Raw genomic sequence first — 9,431 nt, 5'->3', positions numbered from 1 at the left:
CAGTTGTACGGCAGGCCTGATTCAGTTCGCCTACATACCCGCTCACGTGCCCCAATTTGGGGCCCCCAAAGATCTAGAATGAGAGCGATTTGGCACTCTCAACTTCCTTGGCATGACGGAAAATCAACGTAGACTCTACCTAATACGGGGACACTGGTCAATAGTCCTAGAAAGCAAGTATAATGGTCGTACACCGAAGAGAATGGTAAGAGGCAAGCATGAGTAATTTAGGGGCGGTTTGAGTACTTTAGGGGCGGTTTGAGTACTTTAGGGGCGGGTTGAGGAATTTAGGGGCGCAGCGAGAAATTTAAGGGCGGGCATGAGCAGGCGCCGTTAGATGGGACCTACAAAAGCGTTCTTTATTCATAATAGCACGAGTGCGATAGTGCGCTTTTGTGGACCAACGGTAGCAGACTGATCCATGTCACCTCTGAAACTATTTTTCTGATGACACGGGCATCTTTTATTTTTCGTTTCTGACCTACGGGCATCTCATCAATAATGTCCGTAAGTTACGGACCGTAACGTCTCTCAACAACAACTTGTTGTACTCTGGGGTTAGCAATCGATAATCGCATAATAGTTATCCAAAGTCATGTATCGATTTTTGATCACTTTCACTCAGTTTACTAAATTAGCAACATGCCTAAATTAAAGAAGGGGAATCAGGACTATTCCCTACTCCCAGTGCTACTAGCATTCTGGTTGGCGGCTCCCATAGGGGCTGTCATTACTTTCTACTTGCTGCAACGAGACCTGCAGGCTCTCTATTCAGTGAGGGAAGTACTTCTTCGATATAGTAGAGCTCATTGATAGGTTGAACTGATAGAATTCCTTGCAGCTGCTGTTTTTGGCCTAGTTGGAATCAATCCGGATAGTAAAGGGCCGATTATACTCGGATGTATCTCGGCCACGCTTGGTAATATGGAATTCGGTATTATTACGAATATTGTGAAATTAGAAGAAGTTATATCAATGCTGGCCTGAGCAGTGTGGGAAAATATGCACGTGGTGTTTGTGACAAATTGCCACTGACAAGATAAAAATTCTGAGAAAATTTGTTATGGTTTGTGTACACTTCTTCCTGAACTCTGTAGTTAGTGAGGAAACTCAGCTGGGGGAAGCGAATATGTATTCGAACACTGGACCTGATTAAACTAATCTCAGGTACATTTCTCGGAGTTGCTACTGCATTCACAGCAATGGGAGTGTGTATACCAATGCAGGCCTTTGTAATACGGGAGGGGAGGGTGCTGGATTTGAACCTGGGTGAATCGATGCAGATATGCGCATTGGCCGTTTTCCACTATGGGGAGTTCGTGTGCAACTACTGTTTCCAGGATCATGAGAGTATAACGTAAGTGGGAAATAGTATCCCATGAGTCAAATTAATATTAACTAGCTGACAGCATTACTCCTATCAGTAGTCATTGGGACATGTCGTGAATGGCGATAGGATTGTGAATGATGAAAAAACCAGAGCATCTGATTTAGGGGTGAATCAATGAGCAGCGCGAGTGAACGCACGTCGGTTACGACCTTTGTGACTGTAGAATTGCTGTTATTAAATATTATCATCCGTATGCAACACCTGTTCGACTAGACATGGAGTAGGTGGCATATAGATGTAGCTGCACGGTCAGTGTTCGTCCCATAGAACATAAGGCATGTACCAGGTACATGCAGTCGGTCGGTCAGTACTGCTCTTTATTCAGTAGTGGAATAGGCACTATCGATGATATTGTATCGTGCAGATAATAGTGATGCAGGTACAGCACGTTTCTTATCAATAATTCCGGTGCCTTCACAATAGCCCTATCGGCGGCAGCTCTTGAGTACACCATCATGGGTGGAGATGGATTGGGTTTACTAGGGAAGATTGGACTGATAATAACTATAGGAGGACAGTTACTAAGATGGGCAGCGTTCATGAGGTATTAGTTACAGGGGTACATTATTGACTCCGTTTATCACCGTGATATGAAAAACACTGACGAATATTTTACATGATTTCCCTTTCGTGTTCTCCGTTACTTTTTAGCGTTACTTGCGACCTGTCCATCCGATATGGGTAACCGCTTTGGTCATCATGCGACCCGCATGATCAGAGAATTCAGTATTCTCTCCGAATCAGAAAAATGAGCCTCGAGATTTTAGGTAGATGAGAACGCGGTATGTAGGAGTATTGCTGTAGGAATTTTCCCGTGCTATGCATCCACATGTCTATAGAGGACCACCTCGACGAGGAGTGACGACTGCCGGACCACAGGCATTTGACATGTCTGATATGCTGCATGCCTTGTCCAGAGCAATACGAAGTGCATCGTATTTGTAGCGACCGGTCTGAGAGAGTTTAGCTGAAGCACTAGCGTTGAACGATAGCCATAGACGGGAGGACGTGACAGCTGCGTGGGTGAATTTGGTTTCCCCAACAATCGCATACAAGGCTGCCTTGGTTTGGTATGACTGTCCGGTATGTCGTTATACTCTACAAGCTTCAACTTACCGGATTATCGTCTTATGAGTCTTGCTGAGCGAGAGGGTGATGGCTTTGGCCTACCACAGTGATTGAGGGTTGGAAGTGGAATGTCGTGGAGGATGAGCTTGCCGTGTGTGTCTTCTTGTCTCATGTTCCGCTTCATTTACGGCTACACTGAGGAATTCATGAGCTGGCTATGGGAACGCCTGCATCACAGCTTGCTACGACGCTCGCAATGATACTGTATCACACGTCAAGAGAGGATAATCGCACATATTTGAGGACTGGAAAGTATGTTTTGGGATTAAATCGTCTCTCTAGACACGGGGTAAGTTACCACATATGATCAACTGTCGATCAAACAGGATCGATCCGAAACAGCGATATCTCTGAAAAGTTCATGCTGTGGGCTCCAAGACAGGAAAGAATGAGCAATGAAGCTCGGTTGCCGCGGTTATCAGACATCATAGGGTTCCGACTGGAATGCTCATTGCTTCTTCGCCCACGTATGCCGGTGAAGACGCCTTGCAAGACCTTGCATTGAGACGCCGTTCCTGGGCTCTAGTTTAGAGAGTCCTAACAGCTCAACCCTGAATGAGCCTCATTGAATGATGCGATCGGGAACGTTTGAAATGTCACGATACACCTCCCCAAGAAGTATTCAATCAGCTGTATGTTATTTCTTTCATCTGATTGTGCAGAGTTGAGCCGGACAGCTTCTCGTGATATCCTTTGTGGATGGGAGAGGTCAAGGCGTGGGGGAATAACACATCGTGCAATCTTCACTCAACTTGAAAGTGAAAAATTAGCAATGGGTTGTCACTGACGACTTGTCAGTGAATACGCGGTAGCGAAAATTTTTCACTTTGCAACTCCTGCTTTCTCAAACGAGATGATTTCCAGCGGGCTGCGCAGTTTCAGAGGATTAGAAAATGCAATTTCTGATTCTTGACTTACCTCGCTGCTTTCAGCGCTGGATCGAATTTCACTCATCGAATAAGATTACAAAGGGGCGATGCACAGCAGCTTATCACAACAGGAGCGTAAGAGTGTTATACTATAGGGATATGTATTGTATCGTTCTGTGAGCAGATATGAACTATGCCGACATCCAGGCTATAGTGGATGGTTTTGGTGGGCAGTTGGAACGCAGTTGTTGTTGTAGTAGGGGGAAAAACGTTTGTCACGATTTGGCAATAATCGTTTTGATTGAGAGGCGTTGTGATGACGATAAGGACGTGAGGTAGTTGTGTTATAGAGCATCAGACGTAGTCGTACCGCTGTCGTAGTCACGTTGTATTTGAGCACATGCTTTAAAACGTGCGTGAAAACGATACTTTATCGGATTTAATTACCCTCAGAGGTAATCGTTTGTGTCTACTTTTGTATACGATATGTGCGTGGTGGTTCTTCTATGAGCGGCTAAGGTTCGAGGAGCGGACGCTTGAATATTTTTACAAAGGAGAGTATGTGAGGTAATAAGAAGATATGGCTGTTTTGGAAGTGAGTGAAATCGTCCGATACAGGACTTTTTCGCGCCAAACGTTGAAACGACCTGTGAGAGGTGGGAACATTCTGAAACGCGTATATCAAGGCTGCTGCTTCGGTGGATCGATCTACGGTTAGAATTAATGATTGTTTTTAGAAGCATCACAAGCGATTTAACACGGGTTAAAACAGTTGACCTGTTCGAACGATTTCAATCCACCTTTCTCGCTGAGTGTTGATCTATTTTTGCGAGTGACAGCAAATCGCTTTAGTGCGGCATTCGTTTGTGGTGGTGGTGGTGAATCACCACTGATGATCAGTACATGTTCTCTTTCCTTAGCTGAGCTTGGGAGTTTTCTCACTAGTTATAAAAGTTTACGTATGAATTCGGGTAGAAGTGTACAGAAGCCAACGAGAATTTCCCCGAAATTTCCTCAAAAATTTCTGATTAACTATGAAGATTTATTTTATGCCCAGATATCGGCACGCGGTCGGATGCAGGATTCCTCTTATGGACCTAGCATTGCATAGAGAGCGTTTGAGGAGAGGCACTAGAGAGCAATGACGCCTTTCTATGGGAATAACGTTGTTGTGTGGGAGTTGTGGACGATGAGACTCGCCGTTTGTCGCTGGGCTGTATTGGTAGTGATCAGTTACAATGGAGTCTTACCCTAGTGATATGAAAAACAGTAGTGGAAAATATATTTCACGGCTACTGCATAGTTTCGCGAATATCGCGTTTTTCACAGAGTATTACGCTTCCACTTCACGTTAAATGGATGAAACTCCAATATATTAAGAACAACTAAAAATATATAGTAGCGGTCGCTATTGAGCTTAGTAATAACTACTATAACATAAATATCAAATATTTCATCATTAGCTATGTTTACCAGACTTATCATCTTATTAATGATAACAATTATTGAGGTGCTCTCGCAGATTTTCGTGTTTTTGTCTATGAAGATAGCATGAAATGATTTGAAGTGAATATATAATTTCTATAGTTTTCCCGTTATTGTTATTTGTTCATTATGGCGATGCACGCCGGGCAGTTGATCTCGGAGAATAAACCGGATCCTGACGAGATATTGCAGCTGCCAGAGGGAGATGAGCATTTACATGGTGGAGAAAGAAGGATGTAATGAGAGGAAAATTTTGGGAAAATTTTGGAAAAATTCTTGTTGGTTTTACGAACATTTTTACCCTAATTGTTGTATAAACTTCTGTAATTAGTAAGTAAAGTCCTGAGCTCAGCTGAGGAAAGCGAACATATATTGCTTGACTGAGAATGAGGATAATTTGGTAAAAACATGGAATTTTTTCCCGTGTTTCTGACATTTCATATTACTTATTGTTGATGAATAATTTATTTACCATTTTTATTTTCATCTGTTCTCATTATTCTGTGGATGCCCCATATTTATACATAATTAGTAATAAAAGGGCAACCTTGGTTAACCACATCTTATTATTGATATTTACAATCGGTGTGGGAAAATATGCACGTAGTCAACTACATATGTAGGTGAAATTTGTGGAAATTTCGAGGAATTTTTATTGGCTTGTGTGCGTTCATACCCGAATTAGTATGTAAAATTCTATAATTAGTAAGTAAACTTCTGGAATCGGCTGAGGAACACGATCGTTCATTCCAAGTCTGTATATTCCAATATATTTATAGGGGTAGATATATGTATTATCGCGCCATCGCGAGATCTCGTCCGAATTATCGTCTAGTGATAACTGGTCGATTATTCAATCAATACTATGTATTTCTCTATGTGTAGTTATTACGAACCGGAATTACGTCAAGACAATACGGGGACGTTCACGATATGGCTGGAGGATCATACTGCTGCTCACGCGTTAAGATCGGAATTATTGAGAAATAGACAAGTGAAATTCGCGGGGTATAAGGTAGTGGTGATTTGATTATATTGTTGGTATGTATGAGGTGGTGATAGGTTCCTCATCCGTTGGAGAATAAACTGTTGATGAGAGTTCAAGTTACTTCACGTGAGTTGGTTGGAGTTCGTGTCTTTCATGGGGGAGGAGGAGGTTCGAATCCCGCGGAAGTGATTTAAGAGCAATTGTTTTTGAAGGGAATGAGAATTGCTTCTGGGTTTCATTTAGGGTAAACTTTTTCATATTTGGCTTGAAATTCAACATGAATGTCAAGTTCGAGAACGCATTAGTGTCTTTGAGAAAATTTCGTTTCACTGTACAGTATATATTCGGATCTGGATATCATGAAACCCCATAAGTACGGTCTACTTGGTCTGGGCGATTTAACCCGAGTAAAAACGTCGCTAAGCTGCGTGTGCAAGATTGATCTTCGACTCCTCAGAGACTACTCCAGTGGAAGCAATGAAGGAGGCACTAAAGTCGTTGCGGTCAAAGGGAGACCAGGTAGAGTTGTGTATTAGTTCAACGAGGTGTGGTAACGAATTTTTACTCTTCGTATTTAATTATGGATCGTTTGTAATGGTGATAGTAATTTATACGATTTCCACGCGGAATAAGGTCAAGTATAGTTTTTCAGCAGAGCGAAAATCACTAAAAAAATAACGCAAATTTTCTCTACTGGAATTTTTGAAAGAGTTTTGTAGTGTATGTTGTGATTGTTCTTAGTTGGAGAAGGAGTTTGATCGTTCCTTGAAAGCGTATCAAGGGATAGCAGGAGCCGGGGCTGCTACTGTTGGTGCTGGGGGAGCACGTGTGGGCTTCTAAGTTAGAGTATGTCGTATGTTGTTGTGTTTGGTGATAATTTTGGGGAGTGGGAGAAATTTGGTAGTGTGGGAAAATTGTGGTATTATAAAATTGTAGATTAATTTGTATATAAATTGCCGTAATTAGTGTGGAAACTTCTGAGCGCAGGTGAGGGATGCTAACGAACATTCCAACACTGAGTATGAAAAACACGAAAAAAATATAAACAAAATATGGATATGAAAATATCTGTCGTTTTTTTTCCCACACATTTAATGTGCAGTTCTTCACTCCTAGTTATGGTTAATCTCCGACTGCTAGCATTACATTAGAGATGGTTGATTCACTTGGATTCGACTGTGGTGAATTACATTTACATTGAGTGCGATATCAACTGGTGAGATAACGACAAGCAATTTGGAGTTAAAATTATGTTTACGTTTTTGTTGATGGAGGTTTTCGGGTTAAACGAGATTTTGGTGAAGATGCGGTTGGTAAGTACGATGTAATGAGGTATTGTGGTGAATGTAGGGTGAAGAGACTTCAGGTAGGGAGTGGTGAATGTGAGGAGATGCGGTGAGATTATATTATTAATGAATTGAAATGCTCCATCGGATATATCGCAACAGGCTGTTTCGGTGAGGAGGATATGGTGAAGAAAGTTCCCGTTTAGTAATGCTCAACCTTGGTTTGTTAGTGAGGGTTGCATCGCCGGGATAGTCTAGTGGTTATGACGTCTGCCTTACACGCAGAAGGTCGCGGGTTCGATCCCCGCTCCTGGATACAACTTGTATGATTGACTATGTTGTAGACTTGTATCATACAAGTTGTATGATACAATTCTAATCATACATGCATTAATCCGGATGATATTGAAACACTTTGCAAATACCTAACTACGCGCTGATGTATTTCTGCATATTTAAAAATCACTGATCGTTTATGCGGACTTTGCGCCTTCGCGCGCCACGAAAATCGCTGAGTGAATTGTGTAGTAGTGAATTCAGATGGAGGAATTTCTGCAAAGGTGTGGGTGAAAAAATGTATTTCTTGTGCATAGGAATTGTGTTGGGTTAATGATAGGGATAACTACTTAGTGTTGATCTTCCGTGAATGACAGCAGCGATCGTCGGAAAAGAAGGCCAAGTCGGCTATGGACAGACTCAACGGGTAGTTACTGAGAGGAGTTCATTTGAACTTGGGAGTGAAGATTGGGTAGAATTACGGTATTGAGAATTTCATATTGGTTTGCAGAGATGTGTACGGATGTGAGAATTTCACTGCTCTCGGTTTAGTGGTCGTTGAGATGGTAAACTGGCAGTAGGTAGTCGTTGATTTGATAAGAAGTTGAAGCGATGATGATGATGATGATGATGTGCGGAAGGTGTGGTATGGGTGATTCTGGCTGTATATGCTGACTGAGATTTCTCACACAGAGAGAATGGAGTTTCACCCGTTTCACGTGAAGTGGCATAAATGAAGTGAACTAAAACACTTCGCGAATTGCACCGGACAGATCACACCGTGAAAATAGGCAGCATTTCACGTGTTTTATGCGTTATTCGCTGCTTACATGCGTTTTTCGCGAAGTGAAATGTGATAGATATTTTACACTAGTGTTTTTTTCACATCACTAGGGTGAAATTCCAATATGTGGGTTTCTCACATTTCTGAGTGGTCTCATTATGAAGATAGACCTGGAGTTTGAACGCTCTCTCTTACACGCCCAACGAGGTCGAATTTTAATGAGTTCTCAAGATTCAGTGTGTTGGGAAATCTTATGATGAATATCAAAGTTGCATTTTTTAAAGAAAACAGTTTTCTTGATTGTATCGAACAATCGTTTGATTTTTACGAGTGCTTACTCTTGAGAAATGACTTCGCCGAGCCAGAGAAGTGATAAAAGCGTGCTTTCGTCGTCAATGCTCGTTGGTTGATACTAAGTTGGTCAAATTTTTTTTAGTAAAAAACAGTATTTTCTGTATTTTTTTCGTTAGTAAAAAACTGTATTTTCTGTATTTTTCTTTAGCGCTATGCAGAAATAATTTCTGCAGATGTTCTGCAGAAAATAATTCTGAAAGATGTATTTTATCTGGCTCTATTCCATCCGTATAAAGCCAGGTGATGGCTCCTCTATGATCATCGGCTGTGAAAAAAAAGATAAGTAGAGTGGCTACGGTAGGATGGAAATATTTCTGCCAAAATTTTTTGCAAAAATCGCGCGATATTCATCTTGGGACCGTTGAGAATCACGTAATCTGTCGGGAATTTGAATTGCCTCTGCCGCAAAAATTAAGCGTTCGCGAGACGGGTGCATTCCAGTGGGCGGATTTTTAAAATTCCTAAAATTTCAAAATTATCCAAATTCAATTTTTGGGCGCGCGGTGATTTTTTTCTGAGTGATTTTTCTGGGAATTTCCTTAGTTGTGTAGGAATGCTAAGCTTGGAGATTAAAAACGGAAATATATTAAAAAATTTGAATTATGACCGTAAAAAATAATTTTGGTTGTGTTTGACTATTTGATAATAAAATGGAGGTTGTGGGAATCGAACCGGGGACCTTTGGATTACGCAATGGCAGTTGTTGTCTGTACTCGCTTACGTAAATGGATCTGTCTGTTAATCATCTCAACGACTTGCTGTACCTCACAATTAACCAGGACCAGACCTGCTTCGTCATCGGTGAGTCACGCGCGACGAAATTGTAGTGCAAACCGAGATGGCGTTCTTCATTTTGAGATTACGTAACGCT

The 9,431-nt window shown here is 41.6% G+C and overlaps 3 protein-coding genes and 1 non-coding gene across 4 annotated transcripts in view; all 4 read left to right on the top strand.

Annotated features, from left to right (window-relative positions):
- The first annotated feature begins 638 nt into the window (after positions 1-638).
- On the top strand, positions 639-4,523 carry Pmar_PMAR022335 (protein-S-isoprenylcysteine O-methyltransferase, putative). The gene is made up of 10 exons (XM_002785543.1): positions 639-774; positions 817-919; positions 1,168-1,232; positions 1,284-1,357; positions 1,770-1,934; positions 3,451-3,522; positions 3,572-3,640; positions 3,841-3,954; positions 4,006-4,043; positions 4,445-4,523. The coding sequence occupies exons 1-10, from the start codon at positions 643-645 to the stop codon at positions 4,486-4,488; spliced, it is 876 nt and encodes a 291-aa protein (XP_002785589.1). The 5' UTR covers positions 639-642; the 3' UTR covers positions 4,489-4,523.
- A 478-nt stretch (positions 4,524-5,001) lies between these two features.
- On the top strand, positions 5,002-6,700 carry Pmar_PMAR022334 (DNA-directed RNA polymerase II, putative; the record flags this gene model as incomplete). The annotated part of the gene is made up of 5 exons (XM_002785542.1): positions 5,002-5,108; positions 5,758-5,887; positions 5,935-5,986; positions 6,318-6,379; positions 6,602-6,700. The coding sequence occupies 5 exons, from the start codon at positions 5,002-5,004 to the stop codon at positions 6,698-6,700; spliced, it is 450 nt and encodes a 149-aa protein (XP_002785588.1).
- Positions 6,701-7,389: 689 nt separating this feature from the next.
- Positions 7,390-7,462, top strand: Pmar_PMAR022333. Its single transcript has one exon. It is a non-coding gene; the product is annotated as a tRNA-Val (tRNA).
- A 1,823-nt stretch (positions 7,463-9,285) lies between these two features.
- Positions 9,286-9,431, top strand: part of Pmar_PMAR022332 (WD-repeat protein, putative) — a gene marked incomplete at both ends in the record, with an annotated part of 3,885 nt that continues 3,739 nt past the window's right edge. Inside the window, one exon of the mRNA XM_002785541.1 lies at positions 9,286-9,361. Coding sequence (XP_002785587.1) covers positions 9,286-9,361 — 76 coding nt within the window. The remainder of the gene's footprint in view (positions 9,362-9,431) is intronic.

The sequence above is a fragment of the Perkinsus marinus genome, assembly GCF_000006405.1.
Source record: "Perkinsus marinus ATCC 50983 genomic scaffold scf_1104296932410, whole genome shotgun sequence".
Classification (NCBI taxonomy): domain Eukaryota; phylum Perkinsozoa; order Perkinsida; family Perkinsidae; genus Perkinsus; species Perkinsus marinus.
This window is presented reverse-complemented; position numbering and strand designations above follow the sequence as displayed.

Excerpts from the sequence above, each read along its gene's own strand:
- Pmar_PMAR022335 (XM_002785543.1), top strand. The coding sequence starts at position 643 with ATGCCTAAATTAAAGAAGGGGAATCAGGACTATTCCCTACTCCCAGTG. Across the intron at positions 1,233-1,283 it reads GTATACCAATGCAGGCCTTT|ATATGCGCATTGGCCGTTTT; the intron begins GTAATACGGGAG and ends GAATCGATGCAG. Across the intron at positions 3,955-4,005 it reads TACAAAGGAGAGTATGTGAG|GACTTTTTCGCGCCAAACGT; the intron begins GTAATAAGAAGA and ends CGTCCGATACAG.